Source organism: Clavelina lepadiformis, chromosome 8 (assembly GCF_947623445.1).
Source record: "Clavelina lepadiformis chromosome 8, kaClaLepa1.1, whole genome shotgun sequence".
Lineage (NCBI taxonomy): Eukaryota > Metazoa > Chordata > Ascidiacea > Aplousobranchia > Clavelinidae > Clavelina > Clavelina lepadiformis.
In genome coordinates this window covers 2398395-2421160 of record NC_135247.1, presented here as the reverse complement: position 1 = coordinate 2421160, position 22766 = coordinate 2398395, and the positions used below count along the sequence as shown (strand labels likewise).

The following is a 22766-nucleotide window of genomic DNA, read 5'->3' as shown; positions in this document are numbered from 1 at the left end:
CATGGCACGCTTCGGCAGCCACAGTGTGTGGTAACTCCTAATATGGTTATTCTACGACATTTGCTAGGAAGCGGTTTGCAGCTATTAAAATTTAAAGCGTGTCACCGAAGTGTCTGCTTTGAGATTTTTTAAACGACTTATTCGAGACCCTGCAAACTTTATTTTTATTGCGACATTAAACTGTTGATGAAACTTAACTACAGTACGTCTGCTACAAGCCCCTGCTAATGTTTTGAAACCGTTTTAAGCAAAAGTACGCAATTAAATTTTATTCCAAAAAAAAATACAGAATTACGACTACGTTGAGATGAATTTAGGGAAGGATTGTTATTTCGGTCAAAGAGTTCAAACACACTTGAAGAAAATTGCCTAAAATTAAGAAAATTTACAAAAATTGACATTGAATGTTCAACGTGAAATTTGCCCGTTTTGCGTCACGTACTAAATATACTTCGTTCTTGCGCAATCTCGCATTATTTCAAAAAGCAAATTCCACTGCAGAATAATTAAACGTAGTGTTCGTTCAAGAACATATCTTTTGTTAAATAAAAACGGCATACAATGGTTCACCTGACATAAAAAACAAAACGATTTTGTCACTTTTTGCCTGACAAAATTTTAAGTGGTAAGCTCATTATCGCCACCACTCGGAAGTTAAAACATCTGTTTTTCAACGCCACGACCAAATTAAAAAATTGCTAAAATGCAAAAATACATAGCATCAACAGAAGAAAGTTTCTATAAACAATAAAAAAATAATATTTAGTTAATATTTTTATCAATCTTAAACACTTAAAATGCGATAAACAGTGCAAACGATATGGGAGGTATAGCACCTAACTCCACACAATTGAAAGGAGACAGAACCCGGTTGGTGGGGATTCGTCATTGGAAGATTTCCGAATCCCTTAACAAGACTTAATATGATAAATCGTTAAGCACATCAGCCCACATTAAAAGGATTTAAAACACGTCGGGTTCGGCAGATTATGCCAAGAAATTTTACGCGACAAAAACAGTTAAAACGTGGGTGATTCAATCGGAAATTCGACGAAGGAGAAAGAAGCAAATGCTAACGACCAGCGACCGGCAATTCTCATGAGGGGTTGATATGACAGCGACTCTAGACAAAGCTTCCCGGCCACTTCTAATTCAATTTTCGTCTTCAGATGAAAACAGGTCTGCAAGAAAATAGAGAAAAGCGTCAGAGACCTTATGAACTGCGGGATGCCTCTGACATCACGCGATATCCTAATTGACTCTTATGACTGGAAACTGCAGTCTGGACTCGTTTTATTTGAGTGACGTCAACCTATTAAACGTGTAGCTGATTTTATTTTGCTTAGTTTTTATCGTTTTTTTTCTTAACAAATGTCTTCTAAAAGATCTCGCTTGTGTTTATTTTTGACAAAAACATTTACACCTCAGTTTTGATTTTTTTGTGGAAGAAAATAAAAAAGTTAATTCAGAAATCTAAAAACCGAAGCCTTATGCTGTATAATAGATATAAAAACAACTCTGTGAAAGAAACACAGAGTGTTCTATTATTCCCATCCGTGTAATAACCCTTCCTTGGTGGGTTCATTCGAAAAAGTCGATTATGACGCGAGTGACAATCATCAATTGATGATTATGCTAAAGTAATAATCATGCTGTGAGTTGCAAATGCACTGATTCATAAAATGACTTACGTAGTATTACGTCAGGATTCCGGGGTTCTATTAATCTGTGCTATATAGATATAGAAGGTCATAGTTCGTTTCATGTGCAACAATGTGAAACAATTGCAAGATTTGTATAACTAAAGTCTGTTACTTAAGCAAAAAGAAAATGGAAAAACTGTCTTCGTGACGTTCAGGTTAAAGAACAGATGGCGCCGATATGTAATAACGATAAATGGGGATTAATGGTTCTTCTGTTACAGCAATTGTCTCTAGAATGAAGGCGAATGGCGAAGAATCACGATCTTTAAGGTGGAGCAGTTGGAAGTATTAACAATAGCAATACGCTGTAGCTGGACTTTGCCGGATAGATCGAAGATTAGATAGACTTATGGCGGCAGTTACTGCATTCAAAAGCTCGAAGAACAATAAAGTGACACCCGATGTTGATTCGGGTAGTTTAGATAACTGGGAAACGGAGGATGAAAAATGTCCAAATGAAAAAAGAAGCAAAAACAAACCAGATGAATTAAACATGGACTGGTTTTTAAGAGCGTGCAGGTATAGTGATAAATAATTGAGGTCGTACACCGCAAACAAAATTCACACTCTTTTACCTTGGCAATATACAAGATAAAAAGGGAACTAGTCTGCAAAGAGGTAGGTATGGATATGAAAATAGCTAATTGAACACACCCAAAGCGGTTGTTACGTGTTTGTTTTCAGCCTGTAAGATACGGCGCGGGATAGTATAGCTAGCTAATTAGTTACATCGTTTTCGTTTTTACATCGGCAAGCAGAACTAAATGCGCCATTGGTCGACGTTGGAAGCCATGAATAGGTTCGGGAAATTTACAAGAGACACGGGCAGCTGTTAAAATGTTGACCGCAGTTGTTACGGGTCTATAAATCTCTTGGAGTCATGAATCTTTTTTATGTCAAATTTTGGCACGAGACGACGCTACGATTCTCATTTTTTCAATAAAACTTTGTCATTCTTGGTAAATCGTGTAAAACAACAGTAGCACGCTGGAAAATAAACGTATAATAAAAGTGCATAATAAATAAACAATAAACGCTGTAATTCTTAACCACTCGCACTCAACATGGCTTAAAATTAGCATTGCATGGCCATATGGCATAAATTTTAGGCGCGTTTATAAACTGACGCAAAGTGTCGTCATCTCACTAACTTATTAGTTGATTACATACGGAAAAAGCAAGTCAATTTGGATAAAAGAATTTACTTTTAACTTTTCAGGGAGGGAAACACTACGGGCATCTCGACTCTAACTAAAGCATCACAACTAAAAGCGATCAATACCTGCGATAAAAATGGAATGGTAAGCATTAAAGCGCATGAACGCAAAGGCCAATGAACCAAAATGTCACTATATCTTAGCTTCAGTTCCAAATGCAGATTTGCAGATGCGCTGAGTAGAATTTACGTCAGGTGTGTGATGAATTTGTGTTATGTCAGTCAGGGTTCAGCCTTGCGTGTGCGACTGGCTGCATGAAAACCGTTAAAGAGCTTTTGCAAATCAGTTCTGTCGACGTGAACCAGCCGGATAACGATGGGAACACTCCATTGATCTTGGCGTCACAAGCAGGTATTGTGATGTCGTAATCAATAATGTGACGTCATAATCGATTTGTTCCGCACGTGCGCCTGGTACATTTACGCCAGTTATGTACGAGTATTGCGTGATCGCCAAATGTATTGGTGCATTTTGCAGCGAAACCAGTTTAAGTGTCGATGTGTTCGCTTTCCACTCTGTCACTGGCTATTGATTACATGGCTACTAAAGCTACGACAAATTTTCCAGAGTTACGTCACTATGCGCCCATCGGCGGTGTTTTTAAAAAGGACTCTTACCTGAATCACAACACCGAGTTAATTCAAACTTTGATACAAAATCCTAACTAATGATCATGGACATTTTCCCAATTTTATTCAAGGCTTATGCAAAAACTAACCGATACGCTGAAAATTAATGTAATATGCCGGAATTACTGATGAATCCTCATTTTTGCTATCACTTGTTGCATAGTGAAATTGCTGTAGTCTACGGATTCTCAGATACTTTAAGAAAAAAATTCAAACCTTTGTACAGTATACCACTACCAATCACCAAGCCAATGGATGCTAAATGGTCATCTTAAGTGAATAGTAAAATGCATAGCGCCTAATCGGCAATTACCTTTAATAAGAAAGACATTTTTATGAAGCCGTTCAAACAGCCAAAACAATGCCAATTTCGTAGCCGTGAAGCAAGAAGTAAAAGTTGGTTAAAACAGTTTAAATCATATGCTGTCAATCATAAAAGCTCATGTTTCTATATTTCTAGGCTACGAAAATATCGTCAGATTTTTTGTGTTTCCCCTTCGAGCCGAAGTGAATATTGACGCGGAGAATAAGTTCGGTTTCACCGCGCTGATGAAAGCTGCTCTGCATGGGAGGACAAACTGCGTCAGAATGCTGGTCATGGCAGGTATATGGATGGGACAAGGGTATAATTAGGCACTCATCGCATTTTAGTTTTTAAACTTTCAAAGTGACTTACGCAGCCTGTTTTTAAAGATTGGCGGTTAGTTTAGAACATTAGGAGAAGCTAGTTGTGCTATTTACACCAAGTTAGTTTGAAACTGATAAAAATGGCTTCGAAAGCACCGGTGTTTAAATGAAATTAAGTTTCTAGCATTCGTAAAATCATCCAAAAGCGCGTGGCAAAAAAAGGAATTTGTAACCTAGTAGCACATATCAATGTACAATATTTTTAAACTGATTTTGAGATGACTTTGTCTTTGAGGTCGATTCAAACTGTGAATTAGATTTTAAAACGTAATTATGCAACTACATCTTTAAACCGCCCAATCCATAGACAAACCCATCGTTAATCCTCCAATCAATGCAAAGCCAATTATGATGTAATTATCCTATTGATCATTTTGAAATTTTCTATGTACAGTAGTTTCATTGGCGTTTTCATCTTTCATTATGACGCAGGCGCTGACGTAACAAAACGGGATTGGGGGCGTGGATTGCGAGCAGACGAATGGGCAGCGATTTGCGGAATGAAGGAGACGACCATCGCAATAAGGAACGTTTCACGCGGTCTACTCAGCTCTGAGCAGAGAGAAGAACTAAATTGGGATAAAAAGGTGAAGTAATGCCTTTATGACGTTACAATACGTGATAATAAATGCCACATGAAAAGAAAAATTCTTATAACTACCGAGGCATTTACAGAGATCTTAGTTATTAATTATCATGAAAGCGCAACATAATGAAAAAAGTCAAGTTCCATGCAGGATACGTTGTGCCCGGTACAAAAAATCCGACGGGGAAGCTGATAGCTGATTTCTTTTCAGACCAACCGCTTGGTGGAGTACTTGCAAAGGGTGGGATGCTGTCTGAAAAGAGCTTTCGGTTGGGGAGGAGATTCCTGGATCAATGAAGCAGGATCGCTCTACCATCTTGCATCAGGCACCGCCAACCTGCAGAGCGGTCTGGCGGCGATATCGCTAGCGCATAGGTAAGGCAGCAAGGTCAGGATCGAATTGTAACAGACGAAGACGATTTTCAGTTGATGACAGTTGGTTTCGAGTTGTTACACTGCCCGTTGGAGCCTCTCAAGAAGTGTTGTAATTTAAACATGAACTAAAATTACCTTTTCGGTTCAACTAAATCGAAAAATATCGCATTTCTTCAGAGCAAACCAACCAACTTCTTTCACAACCAGCAGTCACAAGAGATGCATAGAAGGACGGAATAATGACATCATCATAGATGACGTTATTGTTGTCGAATCGACGTTCTCTTCAGTGAATGGCCAGTTCAAAAAGCAAACGCAAAAGTCGTTCGACCAACGTTGTCGGGCAAGTTCGGGAGAAAAGCATAAAAAAGGAAAAACGGAGAATCCGGCCCAGAACGTACCTGACATCAAAGTCGTACCGAGCGTCCGTACCGTACGGTCCCCGGGCCGCACGACCCGGTTCATGGTTCCGCGAAAAGATCACAATTACCTCTCCGTGCCAAAAAAAACTTACAAGAAAAAGCATGTCAAATAAGGTGTGCCTCTAGGGTTCAGTACTCGGGGGACAGGCCACCCGCCAGATGGCAGTCAAAAGACAAGAAAATTGAACTCGTCTTGCAGCAGGCAGAATTTTCATGTTGTACTTCACGCAGGCGGCAAATATGCAATGTAATTATTTTGCAAAATAAACACCACGGCAATGTCATGCTAAAATAAAAACACATCTCTTGTATTCCAGAGTGGAAAAAAGTAAGCCGCGTGACGTCATAAAGGAAAACTGACTGCAAGCCTGCATAGGACTATGAGGTGATAAAACAGCCCGTGACTGGCGAGACATTTATTTCAACCAGCTCACACTCATAGTATCAACACAAGTAATGCACACAGTGACGTAACAACAACAAAGGTCAAAGGTCACAAATAACTGATCAGGTTGTTTGACCTAACTTCGACGTAATCGGTTGGAGGGGTAGTGACGTGACTATTACTGCTGTTGCTACTGAAGGTCAACGAATTGACCTTTAACCTCACTTCCGGGTGTGTCAGCAGAACTTCTGGGTCGCGTTTTTCATCAACCAACCACTTGTCACGTGACACGTACGACGGCAGGTTGCGTCGCTTACGCACTTCGGGGTGACGTCGCTTTTCATGGGTGTTCCTGCAAGATATGACGTCATACCTTCAGCTAATCATGACGTGAAGCCACTTTATGACGAAAGAAAAAGTCCACGAACCTTAAACTAGCCCACGATATATGCAATAGCTCGGCGATGCTGACAGCAACAGATATAAACGATATGAGGTACATGTAACGAAAGAAGACCGTCTTCTCATGCGGACGGCTGATAAAGCAGTCGACCGTGTGCGGGCATGGCCAGACATGGCAACGGTAAACTTCGGGCACTGTCCACCTTTATGGGAGAAAATTAATTGATAATTCCACGTCACGCAACGTTGCTTCACTCTAAACTCTTCTTGTTACTTTAGTTTCATGCAATTACGACGATACATACAACAAAAGCTTTAAAAGATGATATCACTCAAAGGAATTAAGTGATATTCACTAAACAATATGTAATGATCAACATAAAGCACCTGTATGTGTACAGATTGAATTGGAGACTAACAAACAATCCTTCTAAAGCGATCCGCGCAAAAACTTGCAACAAATACATTCGCCAAACCCACAGACCTCGTTTCTTTCCAAGTTCAACTGGGATGACGTATTTTGTCAAAACCTTCCACCGCTTACGGGCGCCATGGAGCTCTCCTTTCGCTAAACAGAACATGCACAATAAGAAAAGAGTTTTTATGGATAAATTTTGCTGAGGTTTTGGAAAAGGCAATTGGAATGACACAAGAAATTATTATAATTAATATTCAAGCACTAACTATAACATTTTAAAGATATAATACTGTTTTGTATAACTAAATTCACCAACTAACTAAACGGAACTGACCAAACAGATGGTCATTATTTCTTTTATCTTTGTTTAAAATGGACAAGTTTTGGCTGTTAGTTACGTCATCGCTTGACGTTTGGCGATTTTTTTCTCGAGAAACCTGAAAAACGTGGCACGAAATCTTAGTATACGACGTCACATACCTACTGATCAGGGTACAAAAAACTCACCACATGAAGAACGTAGACAAAGTAGAAGGCTCCGGGAATAGAGACTGAAAGCATCTGCATGCCCCACATTCTCACATTTGACACAGGCGCAAATTTATTGAAACACACCTGAAAATTGAATATGACACGTGAACAGTCTTTTAAACTATTTTGCGGGACCGAAACGGTCTCTTAAATTACTCGGATGCGGTTATACGCAGCCTCTCAAAATTTATACTTCAGCAACTGCTTATAAAGCAGAAAATTAGCAGCAGCCTCTTTAAAATTTCTCAGCGGTCGCCAAAGAGAACCGCACATAGGTAATATCTCCTGTGCTATGTCTTGGTAAACTATTTGGTCCACTTTTGTCAAAACTGCGCTACTTTCGGGCGAAATAGTATCCGTAGCACCAAAAATAAAACGCTTATAGAGGTGCGATTAATAATTCAGCTAAAAGGGTCCCTCAAATCGTAAAAAGCGCTCAAATTCTTAAAGAGTCATAAAAATCAAACGTTTCTTAAACACCACCTACAGTATACTAAAAATACTTTGATCCAAAACACCAGCAAGGCGACATATCACACAATACAGCAAGTATCGAATAATAAAACGTATTAAATACAACACGAAGTAAGAAAATTAAGTGCTAACGAAAACGGTTTGACTCACGTTTTCACAGCCTGGCTGCTTGGTGTTGCAGGTGAATTCCCGTTGTTCGTCACTCCAGACATGTTCACCAAACATGCTTAATACAACTAATCTGGAATGACCAGCGATTTTTAACTTAAATCTATCCTTGACCAAATACGGTAACGATATTTAGGTTATAACTTAAATAGTGGTATTAAGTCAGTCATTTGCTTTATTGGAAAGTATTTACGTATGGTTTTGTACGATTCGCAATTTTGTTAAACGGTGAAATTGTTTTAAACTTTTTGATCTGCATCAAACAAAATACGTCATCAGAGGAAAATCCCGCAACTATATTAGCATTAAGTCACCCAAAATAGCAACATCATTATCGCTAAAAATAAGACAAGACGGCAATACATGGAAGCGAATTACATCTGAGATACAGAATTTTCGCGTTTACGAAATGACTGTTATAGACTTTCCGTAACTTAACCTAGCGAACATAATAGGTGATAAAACAACCCAAAAATTCCCAACTAAATCTAGACCTAAGCATACCACAACATAATTTACTTATAATACTCACCTGAACAGAAGAATAAAAGTCACCCAATATTTTCCAAGAAGGGTGGAACCTTTACTTAATCGAAACAAGAAATCATCTAGATATTTCCACGACATCCCGACAAGATGCTAACTTACTGTCTAAGCGTGTAATTTAAATCAATCAACGCCCTTCTCTGCTAACTAAACCTCCATTGGTAAAGCTATTGTTCAGCTGTTTATGACGTCACGCGGCTTGTCAAAGTGGGTTAGAGTAAAGTAAATAATCTCGCGGAGATCGCATCATATTGAAATGCCTTCGTCTGTCGTTAAGGCGTAAGCGTAATTAACACATTATAGGTTACCTGTCACCAGTAACATTGTTAGGCTACGGCTACGTCACAATACTTACGTGTCGACGTTTCATCGTCTGTGGGGTAAAGGGCTAAAAGAAACCAACCAATCAAGGCAAAGGACGCTCGCAAAACGTTGATCACGTGCCACGTTGTTAACGTCCTGAAAAGTGAAACATTCTTGTAAAGTCTTTAAATCTGCGAAAACGCCTGAAATATCATGATAATGTTGTCCGGTATTTTCGCACGAGATCACTTAAAAAGTCATAGACGTAACAATAAGCCCATCTTACGGGATGTGGTGACACAAAATCATCTCAAATTTTCAAGCACAGACAGTATCGTATATTTATCGTAAACCATGAATCCCACTGTTCGATGTCTTCAAACAAGGTATGAACATCTTTTGAGCCAATAGTTTAATACCATGTACAAATGTACATTCACAATTTTTTCTAGATTTGTCCGCTTAACAATTATTTGGGAAACCGAAAAATGGAGATCTATTTAAGCAAAGTACTTTGCCAGCCAAAAGTCATGAATGACATACATACACACTATGAATTATGACAACACTTTAACAGCTTCAGCGCATACGGGTTAAAGGTATTTGGTATTGGAAACTCGGTTATAGGTCACAATAAACTTACGCATCTGGATTGGTATTGGGATACTGGGCGAGCAGGGTTGCGTTCGACATAAGACCACTCAGACTACTTGCTGTCGTGCCAAGCCAGAAGTCTAAACCGCTTAATCCGATGTTGAACATGATTGCGATAAAGTATACTGCAGAAATAGAGATTAAAGGAAAACCCATGAAGCAACGCACACAAGAGCCCACATGAAATCCTACGCCCACTGTTAACAAGTCATTAGCACTTGACATACCTAAAATTCCCCAAGCACCTTTTTCCACACGCAGCAATCCCATAAAGAAATTCTTCCCAGCCAAATTGAACCTTTCAAAAATAAAGTTTTGTTATTAGACCAGCTCTTTCATGAATCTCTAACCAAGCCTCAAACCTGCACTATCTGCTGTAAAGGTAAGAAAATTATAAACTTCCACAATGTGCAAACTACTTACCTATCCATCGCTGAGACTAGGCACAACACAAGCAGGATGTAATACACCGTTTGCACGAGCTGAGCTAAACGATAATATTGGTTGAAGAAAGTTGTGGAACCATCGACGCCCATCACAAATGCAACAACCACCTGGAACAAAGAAATTTCATTTAAAAATGAATAACATACATTCTAATGTTTGTTGCAGCAAAGAATAGTGTTATGGGTTGTCAATACCAAAATATTTGACGAAATGCTGCTCTATATTTGGACAGGAAACAAACACTCAATTTGTGTAACGAGAACAACAGCAAAATCCATTACACACTAAGAGAGCAATTTCATTACATCAACAGCGAACGAACCCATCTGAACCCCTTAAATCAGTCAATAACAGTTTTTATAGCATTCAAATATGTGACAGTAATCATAAGAAATCGTAGTCTACAGCCAGTTGGATTCTGTGCAAGATATCCTTGAAATCTATGCCTCCTAAATACATAAAGATGTCTAGTTCTAGAAGAAATTCTTCTTCCAACGATGCTAGTAGGAATGGCTTCTTCTGGTGACGTCACAAGACGACAATATGAATTAAAGACACAGAAGTAGCATTCAAGGTCTTTGTCTTTTTCATGAAATGGTCGTGGGAGAAACTGGATTAGGTTCATTTTTGGTCTCGGTTGTAGCCTCAAGCGGTAATGAAAACCTGACCAGCTGTAACTAAAGATTCTGAATCTTCCTTGCACCAGGTTTTCCCCACATTAACGAAGAACCACGGGACCAGTTGTATACTAAGAAAGGCTTTTCTGCATTGCCAGCGATTAAACTCAACTGCATCCCTCCAATCACTCAATAACGGTTTATATATAAAAGCTATTAAAAAGTTGTGAAACTAATGACAAGAAAACGTAATGTGCGAAACTTGAGAAAAGCTGTGATAATCAACTAAAACCAAAACACAATAATCACCTAATGTGTACAAACAAATATCATAAAAATGGTAAAATAATAGAATTGAATGACATGACATCTGCATATAAACATAACAACCAAAACTTAAGCGGTGAAGAATTATCACTAAGTTAAGCATAATTTTTTACCTACCTCCCAAACAGCAAACCCCGCCAGCAGTCCATGCAGTATCAAAGTAAATAACATGAACCCTCGATGAAAGCTTAATGCAACCTGGGACGCGTCATTTATAATAAGAGGGTCCCTATTTTGGTCATTGAGGTTCTTCGCAGCTGTATTCTGACGATTTTCAAGCCATTCGTTTGAATGACTTTTGAAACCGGCTGCAAAGTGTAACGTATTGTCACAAAAAATGATTTTGAACTTAAAAGATCAAGTTTGTCATAAAACATAAAATTAAAATATTAAAGGTAAAATGTATGCCTCACACAGAGAATAACTAGATGTACAAAACATCTTCATAAACATTTTCGTTCAATGCAACAAACTTTGTAACGCTTGCTATAAAGTTATAACTAAATTGAAAAGTACATCTGTTATATTATTTACAACTGGTCTGGACGTAGACTCTCTCTTGCGGTTGGCTATTTCCACTGGGTGCGACTCCAGGTAATGTTGTCATGGAAACCATGTTGTCGATGTGATCAACGGCAACAACATCACCTTCGCTCACCATGTTTGTCAGTGCATTTCCGTTTGAGATCACTTGAGGTGTTCTTAAGCAAAAAATTCACCCAGATATAATTAATTTGAATTAAATTTAAATGAACGCAATGAAATTTCAGTCAATTCCATTTGCAGTGAAATTCATTTAATATCTGGGTTTCTTCAAAAAAGAAATCGTAAAACTTAAAATTTTATGAAAAATGTGTCGGTAAATTGTATAGAATTCCAAATCAAATCAAAGGACTTCTTCGTGGATTCTTTTATGTTATTTTTTGTATAATATTGTTACACCTTGCACCCCTTTGCCGATTGGCCTGCCTTCGTCTGGTCCGTGCACGTTTTGACGAAACACTTGATTCATTTGCTCTATCTAAGGTAATAAAAAAGTAAGTATTCAATGGAATACTTATTGGATAATTATATAACCTTAATAATTGGACAAATTCAACATTCTAAATAAATCATAAACTTGTAACAAGTTAGTTGTGTAAGCAAAGCTATCACAGAGTATCTTCAAATGTAAGTTACTAGTTCCATAGTAACATACATATGTACTAGTAGGCAAGGGCAATAGAAATCTACTAGCAAGTAAGGAGCACAGATAAAAAGAAAATGGGACCTTCAACAGAAGGATCAGCTTGGCTTTCGTTAAGAACTTCGTTTTCTGAGAGGCCTGCAGGTCTAAAAACATGATTTATGGTAACTAGTGCTCACTCAGAAGTTATGTTTTGTAAACATCACAGCAGTTCTACATTGCATTGTTGGTTTTTCAAAAGTTGCAAATGCCTGTATGCATGAAATAATTTAGCAATTCTAAGAGTGTAGTAGCCGTTAAACTAACTTTGCTTAACTCAAAATTTCAGGTAACATTTCAGATAAAGATATGTTTTCAATTTTTTCTCATGTAATCGAAACCTGGATTTCAATGTTTTTCTCAAATCGGAAACACTGAAGGCCATAATAGCCTACCACATAAAACAACATTTTCCAGGAAAAATGTTTAACGGAGTGTTTAATGGAAACCTGAAAATTTTTTCTGCAATTTCCAAACTTCGACGTAGCATGTGCAAAATACTTTTATCCTTTCTTAACATTTCACTTACAATTATCCTTATATGAATGTGAATTAACATACCTACCAACTTTCTTAACGTTATCTCATTTTTAGTTTAGATTTTTAATTTTGCCACTGAAAAAACTTAAAAGAACAAACTAACACCAGTCGCACTACCTAATGGCTCACAACTCAATGCAACACTTTTAAAGAAAGTCTATCCTTTTTCTATTATTAATAAAGTACAATATATTTTTAAGTCATATAATTAAATATATATTTATTGATAACATATATATAACTTATTTGCAATCAGGTAGAAAGCCTGAAAGTGTATCCTCATTCTATACATCATCAAAACATATTAAACACATTTCATGAACACATAAACATAGCTATTATATATATAATTATTATAAATCATACGTTGGGGTTCTTTTTTTCCTTGGGGGTCTCTTTTTTGGAGAGGTATCAATTTCCTTGGTGTGATCATTTTCTGTTGGACTTACTCTGTTGATGTGCGGTATAAATGCAAGTTGATAAACTACAACCACTATCAACAATCTTAACAATCTTTGATTGGCACAAACCTTTCTTGGTCATTTTGCTCAGCTGCAGCAAGGGGGGGCAACACCCGTTTCGGCAAGGGTCTCAATGCAGTAACATTAGCATCCATGTTAATTAGATTTAAGTTTCATTCAGTTTTATAGTGTTAAGAAGCTTTGTTATAATTTATAGTAACTTTGTCTGAAAAATCAAAAATTGACGAGGGCACTTTTAATGAAAAGCAACAAGCGAATGTACAAGTGAAAATTATCTAGAATTTTAAGGCAGTATATTACATACATTACATATATACGGTACAATTTTTTGTTGACTCGAAATCTTTTCAAAAGAAAGTAATTTGAATGATCCAAAACAAAAAAAAACAAAATTATAGCTAAAGCAAGACAGGTACAGTAAGTTTAAACCGGAGGATCTCAATTCCTTTGGCAGAAAAAAATCATTTTCGAACTTTTCGCACTACTTAGATAGAGTTTTAGACACAAATTTTTACATAACTGTCTGTAAAAACGTAGTCCCAAAAATCTGGGAAAACCAAACTGAAAGCGAAACATTAGTGCTGAAAACAGGAAAAGTTTTGCGGATTTTAACAAAATTTGGTGTCTAACTGTGTCACATATAAACCTACACGCTAGAGAACCATGGTTATCACAGGAACTTATATGAGAACCTTTTAGTAAAAAGATGTAATATCATCAAAGACACCATATTGCAGTTTGCAAAGCAGTATAATATATCAGTATATAATTCGGAAAAATAATATCCTCTTACTTTTTAGAAAAATTCTGGGTCTGGTTTATTTCTATTTTGCTTCTAATCTTTTTGTTTCGAAATTTTAGGTACAAGTATGATTATACCAGTATATGAATACACATCATAGACAATATAGATAGTCACTATTTAAATTTCTTTGGTTTTCTTATTTCTAGATTGGTCTTTTCAACATTCCAAAACATTTTGATACAATTCTCCAAGATAATAAGTCAAAAAATAATTAGGTACCATAATAAATTTCTTTTAAGTAAAAATCCAGTTTTTAAAGTCAAAGTTTTTAGTTTTAGTTTGAGTTTTTAATTTAGTTTTTAGTTTAGTAGTTTTTGTATTTTAGTAGTTTTTAGTTTGGACGGGATTGTTTCTTTCATAGCATTTATATTATCAGGCTTTAAAAAATAAATGTAAGCTAGCCTAAATCTCGCTTCTTTGTATCGTTAGGTAATAGGCTAACTGCCAGTTAACAATAATCTAATATGAAATCTAAAACTGCAACAAAACTGATTACCATTTGTTCAAGAATGATCATGCCAGCGTTAAATGTCAGTAAGTTGGTTTCCCTTTCTCTAAATATTAGGCTATTTACTTTTTACCATTTGGTTTGATTTCTTGATTATTATAGTATCCTTTGTCTGCAGCATGTAGGTTACACTAGGCTAAGCCTGTCTATCATCAGTCTATTAATTTTTACTAAGTGACTATTTCACCAGTGTCCATTTGGTTTACCGAAGTCGCTGAATCATAATACGGTGACCGTCAGATTTTCGTTAATGGGTTTACAACTCTCGTTTTAGATGAGTAGAAGAAAGCAATGTGGTGGCATAGTGGTTAACGATGGGGCTCATATGCTGGAGGACTTGGGTTCGAATCTTGCTAGGCCTATTGTTTGACTTCTTTTTTGTCTAAATTTATTTTTGATTTAATTTAGTCATGAGAGGTGAAAGTTTGGGTGGGAGACATTAGTTTTAAATTAAATTACATTCTGAACAAACAATGTCATTGAAGCTGAAAAATAGTGTTTATTTGAATTCACAGCCTAGCTTATAAGTTTAGTAATTCAATCCTGAGAAGTGAGAGTTTGGGTCTGAGGGGATTACGCTAATTTTAGGTTAATTTACATTTAAAAAAAATTAGTGAGTCGTTTTAAGTTAAAAACTAGCATACATTTCAATTCACTAACTAGCGTAATTGCCATTCACCAAACTTCTACTTCGGTAAAAGGCGGCCGGTTAAACAAGTGTTTACTTCATCGACAGCCGTTAACCGACGTAAGAAAATACCAATTTTGTATCTGGTTAGCTGTTTACTGAAGTAGCGTTTTCCAAATTTGGTAACCGGCAGCTGGTTAAATAAATGCTACCTAATGCTTAATAGTGTAACAAAAATTATCTAACGATACACTTTATATATTTATTTCGGCTATTAATATACGTGTTTCTAATGTTAGGGAAAATGTCCTCTACAATTTCCAACAGTGTAGTTGTTTCATTGTTTATGTTATTTTGGCCTTAAATTCGTTAAACTCAGAAATTATTTTGTGGGTTTTGTGGCCATATGCTAACCTACCAACTTATAGCACAATTGTTTTATTGTTATCTTGCATGTTTTAAACCCTTGAGCTTTGCCACTTTTTCCTGCTCGTTAACTGTTCGTGAGCATGTGTTTTATTGTGATATAACTACAACGGTTAGCATCGTAATTTTCGCTCCGCACAGTTAACGGCGAAAAATAAACAATACAATAATACTTTCGCAATTACAAGTCGTACCATTATAGTAGCCTAGCAGTCTGGGCCTACCCTAGTCAGCTATTAGTTTCAAAATCAATAAGTTGAATTTAAAAAACGCAACGTCTTTGATAAAAAATTTTTACTAGCCAATTTAGCCATTAATAACCTGGAATAAACCTTCTGTTTGAAGACAACACTCCATGATTTGATTTCCAAATTTATTTCTTTTTGTGGGAAATCACCAACTTAATGCTCGCATTTCTTTATTTCTAGCTGTTTTTAGTTACGGTTCATTAATTGGCAAACACTTTTAGAACTTTGGACGCAATGCAGCGGACAACTTCAAAATACTTTGACTGATACGTTTGTGAGTTGGATGGATGCGTGAGAACGACAGGTTTATATTTCAGGCCTGTTGTTGCTATGCACTTGGTCTGTTTCATTTTGTAAACAAAAGCACAAGCGTTTCTACTATCGTCACGTGGGAGTTTGAGTGTTTCAAACTTTCGAAACTTTCGAAAGCAATTTTTACAAATAGAGTGTTTGGATTCTAAAATCATTGTGTTTTATGTAGAATGGCAGAGTACCAAAACCGCGGAGTACAAATTAAAGAAATTTTTCATAATTTTTGAGCTGGATTCGTAATGTTCTGTTTTAAACTACGACAAGTTGACTGCAATAGCCTATTTTCACTTGGTGAAGAGTTTGAGTTGCGAAGAGTCAACATATCACGGTAAGGGATTAAATTTTACTTATTTATTCTTACTTGGAGACAAAATCTTTTTACTTAGTATTCTGTGAAATTAACTACGTCAGAGTTGTTAGATTCCCCTAAATATTGGCGAAAAGAACCTTACCTATAATCATCTAATATAAATCCGCCAAAAGATGGCGCCACGATATTCTATCAAATTTCTCGTGTTTCGACATCAAACGCACTTAATCAATAAGATAATTTAAGCTCTAGGGAAGAAAACATTATTGCAATTGCAGCAACGAAAGCGAAAAACAATAAGTCATCGATACGATGCGAATAAACTTTTATTGCTTCCAGTGGCTGCATTGTTATTTGTGGCCACGGATATTTTCTTTGTAGGCCTATTTATTTTTCCTTAAGCTATTTCTAATCGCTGTGTAGTACAACGTAGCCCCGATATCGGTTCCCTGGTAAAATCGGTAATAATTAATTGGTAAGCCTACCCGTAAAATTAATGTTAGACTGTTATTTGTGTGTTTCATCATTTTGGGTGGGAATAATTTTCAGTAGCGTAATACAAGACTACACTCTAGTAAAAAGGGTAAAATTACGAACCAGGAAACTGATATCGTACCTTAAAACCTACTTCCTTTAAGTGAATGGACTTGGATCATATGCAATTCGCTCCCTAATTCCGATTGCTTAGAAGTTTTTTTTACAACAACAATCGATTAAAACTTTCCACTTCGATTTTGTCATTTTCCACAAAATCCTTTGTGCAATCGCAGGTCAAAATAATCGTCATCGTTTTTGACGATATGTACAGCATTATAGTACAAGACGTCAACAAGCATCAATCGAAATAACTTTTTTGCTTCCAACGTCAGAAACATATTTATGACGTCGATTACAAGGTGTTTACTGCTCCGTAGATAGCTTGCTTGTCGTTGAAAAAAAATCGCCAGCGTTGTACAAGTGATTGTTCAGACATTTCGCACGTGCTGGTATTTTCGTTACCATTTAAGTGATATAAATACATGCAATCGTATGTGGGCACGCTATTTATTCACTTGTTTACGTAATAATTTTCCAGGTTTCCCTAAAATATACGCTTAAAAGCAATTCGAATTTTCGTTGTCATAAATATTAATGCAGCAAGGCCAAAACAAAGCCCATAAAAATAAACACCAGACATATGTATTATCTTTAAATCGCTCTACATTTAAAATTAGAATAATCTACAACGTCTTTGGTGATATCCCTGATTAGGATTTAGAATTCCGTGAATATCGTTCCTTCCTATTGTCTTCATTTATGACGTGCTGTTTTGTATGCCTTCCGATTGGGCTAGCCACTAGCCGAAAATAGACTTTCAAGCTAAAGCGGTTTAGGAGAGAAACCATGTCCAGAAGAGAAATCATCACGTCTGTTTACCGGTGCCAAAATAACGTAATGACGTATTACGTAAATGACGCAAAATAGCGTCGAAATATCAAGGAAAATGTGAAAGCCACCCGACGTTCGAAATGGGTGTGACGTGTCCATTGGAATTAGAAAGCTCAATGTGAAATCAAAGCAGCGTGTGAAATATCAATAGTTGTATATGGTCTTTTTTCAATGGTTGCTATTTCACGTATAGAAACCTATTTGAGCTGCTGCCAAAAAATACTGAACCGCAAATTGCCTTCTCTGAGGCCTTTCGGACAATCAAGCTTCGTGCAAAAATATCGCCGAGAACGGTGTGAATCCAAAAGGCTTGAAAACTGATACATTCGTGCTTGTGGCTTGTTAGGTTATTTGAAACGATTTACAACATTTCTATTCACATTTGTGTCGTTATTGGTGCTTATTTATGGGTCTTGAAACTAAAATCGATTTATTTCTAAGTAATCATTACTTAAGACGATAAATCAAGCCCGAAATAACAAAAAACATCAGATGCTGCACATCAGGAAAAGCGTAACAATTCCAAGTCGGAAAACACGTAAATTGCGTATAGTCATTGATAAATAATTAATTAGAATTCGTTAAGGCCTGTGCAATGACGCTGACGTTGACGCTGTGCTTAAAGACAAGATGCAAAATACATTTATCAGCTGCTGGCTTACGACCCCTACGAGGAGTTAGTTTTTAAAATTTCACAAATCATGGTTATCTCACCCTCACGAACGTCGTCCATGCGCTACTCTGTAAACCGAGCCAATCAGCGGATTACCTTAAAAATCGCCAGACATCAAGCACTTAATTGGAGACCGATAAAAAATTTATAATTGTTTCTTGGAATTGTTTCTTTGAACTATCTTTCCGAAACGTATTGTATAACATTCTATTATAGCGCGTAAAAACAGCGTCACATTATAAGACAAATTTAACATTTTATAAGCTGCTTAAAACTGAGTTTGTTAGTTGTGACAAATAAGGGCATTTATAAAATTCACAAACATAAATGAACTGTTAATCACTCCAAAAACGTTATTGGATAATATAAGCCATCGCCTTATATACTTATAATATATATACTGTTCATATGTATATACCCTGCAGAGCACGTCGATGATTTTTAACGTTTTCGAGAACGTACATGACTAAGTGCATGAAAATTAGAGCATTCTGGGTAATTTTTATCACGTTAATTGATTTCGAAATAGAAACTGATCCATTTTTACCCTTAGTCCTTGATACGTGACATGTATTTTAACCAGAATTGCCAGCCATATGACAAAAACGCAAAACGCGGCTCATACCTGTAGCATAATCACATTAACGAGCTATTTGCAGTTAATTAACATAATGGTTGATCAAGTTTTGTGGTAACAAGAATTAAAATTGGGTCGTTTTGTTGTATTTGTTCACGTTCCATAGCTTCGCCGGAATGCTTGTTTGGAATTAGGTTTCTTGCGAGATTTGGGCTTTGTACGAATGCGGAATATAATCATGTTTACACCCAAACACCGGGTTGGGTCGAGTTAAAGCTCGGCCGATTCTTCCAACGTTTTTAGGGTTACGATGCTCGTTTTAAGCAATAGGTGTATTGTTTAGTGCTCTACCATCGTTTGCAGGCATTGTAAAATATAACTGGAACTCCTTCTGCCTTAAGTATACATAGTTGACGCGTCGTCACTCGTATAAATAATTGTGTAGGTTGATAATAACACAACCGAGTGACTCTTTCAACAGAATAAACGCGTAGGGCCACTCAGTGGTCGATAATACCAGGGTCGGAGTTCTGTGCTCTGGGTTAGATTTTTTGGCACGCCCAATTTTTCGATTATGTTTAAAAAGTTTAGATCATATTTTTATATTTTAGATTAATAATAATAAGTTAATAATGCAGGTATTTTATTCCGTTCAATGTCGCTTTGAGAATTGTATTTTATGATGGGAGAATAAGTGCAACGTATGACGTCATACTTTAATTTAAAAATGAAGTTCTCAAGTATTTGTCTTGTACGCTTCAGCAAGCACAATATGGCCTGTTCACAATGTAATTATGAAGAGACAGTTTTCAATGCAACCAAAAATTACAGGTCTATAATAGATATGACAAGAAAAATTAAATACGTTTAGGTACAATTTAAAAATTCATACTAATTTTTGATTAGAGCAATAATTTTGAAAAGGACATTCTAACCATCACCCATCACAGAAAAGTAAAACTGTTCAAGCACAGTCCAAATTTTACAGCATGAAAGCTAACAAACTTTGAGCCGCGGCGAAGCTGAACGCCGTAAGACACTAAAGTTGTGAAAACATTTTTGTATATCTACACATTACACCTGTAGCGTACTTTATAAATGTCGTTTATATTACCAAGCTGTAGTTTATGTCATTACACTTATATATAGAAATATTTTCCGATCATTATTAGCGATTACACTCGTATTAACAGATTTTGTTAAGTACTGTACATTATGTAGTTTCTTATTTTAAATATGTTGGAACTTTACATATAGTGACTTTTTAACCGCTTTTAAACTTTGCAAAAACATGCAAAGCGTGAACCGTGTACTGCTGCATCTTAACTTCCCAAGGCAAGAAACTCTACCCATGACTATAGACAGATATAGCACCTTAATTTGTTAACTTGGTCGAGTTAGTTCTCGAACTGATAAGTCAAAGCATCCCATCTCATGGTACCGGCGAAAAGAATCATAATTTTACTAAACTTTGTAACGTGCTGGTTTTTGTACGCGTTAATTCAGACAACTACTTTTTTATAGGTTTTCAAGAAACATAGAGCGTGCTTCACTGTGAATGAGTGCCTATTATAGGACAGTTAGAAGATCCTGCTTGCACAGTGACGAGCCGTATATAAACGGAAAGATCCAAGCTTAAAGAACGCGACATAGACATCTTCATTAAAAGCGGCAGGCAAACAGGTAAGGACGTATTTGTGTTTCAGTGGGATTATTTGCAGTGCTACTGCCACACAAGTTAAAGAAAGTCAAGCTTTTTATTTCTTTAATTGAGCTTGATTTTTGAGATAAGGCTTTAACCGGTGGCTTTAGTTTGAAAACCGACAAACAGCCAAATCACGGCCAAAATTAAGATAATTTGGAAAACTTTGTTAAATCTAAACCTATGTGGACCTTATTTTCACACCGCGGTTCGATATCAAACTCCAGCTTCAGCTGGGCTATATAACGCTTTTCGAAAAGCAGATTTCCATAATTGACAGTTACCCCTATACACGGTCCCAAACATCTTGTATCTCGAAACCATTCGGTATTTATGGTTGGAGGTTAGAAATTACGAGGTACCTTTTTCATGGGTTTTATTTTTGTAAATGCTACGACAAAAGTAGGTTAAAAGGCAAGTTCGATATCACTTTAACGGCACCACAAAGATTAAAAGGGATTTAAAAAAAAAGTAACAAAGGTACAATGATAAAAACTAACAGTTAAGGTAAAAATGAGAAACTTCACTAAGGCCCGAGACGCGGCAGAGTGAGTGAGAGAGAGAGGGCATTACAGATTTAGGTATTATTACAGAGAGGGCACTGAGATGATCAGAATCAAACCCTAAGTCGGTACAGAACTAAAAACACCACCTTACATTCAGGACCAACGCTAAAAAATATCTAAAAGCCAACACAGCTATTTGGAATGTTGGAAATGTAGCGATATTAAGCGACGTAAAGACGGGAATATTAATACCGTATGTGGTGCACAAAGTCAATCTTAAACAGGCAAGAGCGCCGAATGCTAAAACAAAGGTGAAAACGACTGACATAAAAACATAACAAAAATTGTTAAAATGTACAAACAATCACAATATATTACACAACGGTATCAAAAACACACTAAACTACAAACAAATCTTTCCCGTTGTGCTTTCCATCAAGTCGTCGCTCTCAATGTTCCAGGATGCGCGTTTCATAGATAAAGCACTTTTTAATTCAGATGCAATGAGTTTTTAAACGAACTTCGATGCCAACTATAGACTCTATATCAAAATCACTCCAGTTATGCGCCAAAGCTGTTATGCCTCCCGAGCAATACGAAAAGTGACGGCACCCAGGAATAATCTACGATCGAACGCTTCATTTTATTAATTAATCTTCCCATGCTCATAGCAGACGTTATCCCATTACCACCATTGTATGTAACCTATTTGACTTTTTGTAATTATCATGTTATATTTAATTTGGCGATACCAAATATTCTCTGCCCGGAAACAGATGTCCCCGTTGTTTACCACCAACCCCTTCCGTTCCCTTTCCGACAATCAGCCCCGCCATTCGCATGTGTGCTTAATTGAAGGATATTCCAAAATGTATAGGGAAAGTTTAAAATCGCGATATCGCGATAGAATCAAAACAATCGCTTAAACAATCTGTGTTGGTATAATTTGTCTTCTCCTCTCTGGGAAATAAAGACGTTAACATTTGTAATGTCAATATCGGACAAAATGCCGTGCTCGAATCTCGTTAATTTCATTGTTCAATGACGATGGAGAAAAGTCACCCCAACTGGTTTATCATCAATTTTTCCTGTAACTTATCGCATCAACAATTGGCAATTGTTACATCAACAATTGATAGGATTTCCGGTTGCTATTCGCGGGGGTATACTGACGTAGCCAATTCCGAAAGGTTGCATATGTCGCATGGACACGTGCCAAGCTTGTTGTTTTGTGTTTGTGAAAGAGTTGAAGCGTGAGGATATGAGCACGGCGTACGCTATTTTTCCATTTGAGAAAGAACTCTATTTTATTAAAGAGTGGTTTTTTGTAAATGAAGTAGGTTTTGATAAAAATGAGTAAAAAATAGTTTGTTTTTGTGCCGCTATTTATTTTGTAGAATTCATAACATTTCGTGGAAGTTACTGTTATATAATTAACCTTTTATGACGTAATCTTCACGTAATTATCACCTTGTGAACCTTTCTTACAATTTGGGAAAATGTCA

The 22766-nt window shown here is 36.6% G+C and overlaps 2 protein-coding genes across 7 annotated transcripts; one reads left to right on the top strand and one right to left on the bottom strand.

Annotated features, from left to right (window-relative positions):
* Window positions 1–254: 254 nt before the first annotated feature.
* On the bottom strand, window positions 255–13338 carry LOC143469117 (gap junction beta-2 protein-like). Of its 6 annotated transcripts, XR_013119065.1 has the most exons (12): window positions 13187–13338; window positions 13023–13106; window positions 12162–12223; window positions 11834–11912; window positions 11426–11592; window positions 11009–11199; window positions 9924–10054; window positions 9728–9798; window positions 9490–9625; window positions 8899–9002; window positions 8530–8809; window positions 255–1181 (listed from the first exon to the last, which is right to left on the bottom strand). XR_013119065.1 is itself a non-coding variant. In XM_076966684.1 (11 exons), the coding sequence occupies exons 1-11, from the start codon at window positions 13270–13272 to the stop codon at window positions 1153–1155; spliced, it is 1140 nt and encodes a 379-aa protein (XP_076822799.1). In that variant the 5' UTR covers window positions 13273–13338; the 3' UTR covers window positions 255–1152. The 6 variants fall into 6 exon arrangements, 5 of the variants coding, with proteins under 5 accessions (XP_076822799.1, XP_076822801.1, XP_076822802.1 ...); XM_076966684.1 differs by lacking the exon at window positions 8530–8809; XM_076966685.1 differs by lacking the exon at window positions 255–1181 and having other exon boundaries at window positions 8051–8809.
* On the top strand, window positions 1804–5861 carry LOC143469116 (uncharacterized). Its single transcript, XM_076966683.1, has 7 exons — window positions 1804–2222; window positions 2923–3004; window positions 3142–3271; window positions 4010–4153; window positions 4669–4823; window positions 5034–5197; window positions 5375–5861. The coding sequence occupies exons 1-7, from the start codon at window positions 2053–2055 to the stop codon at window positions 5730–5732; spliced, it is 1203 nt and encodes a 400-aa protein (XP_076822798.1). The 5' UTR covers window positions 1804–2052; the 3' UTR covers window positions 5733–5861.
* Window positions 13339–22766: the final 9428 nt, after the last annotated feature.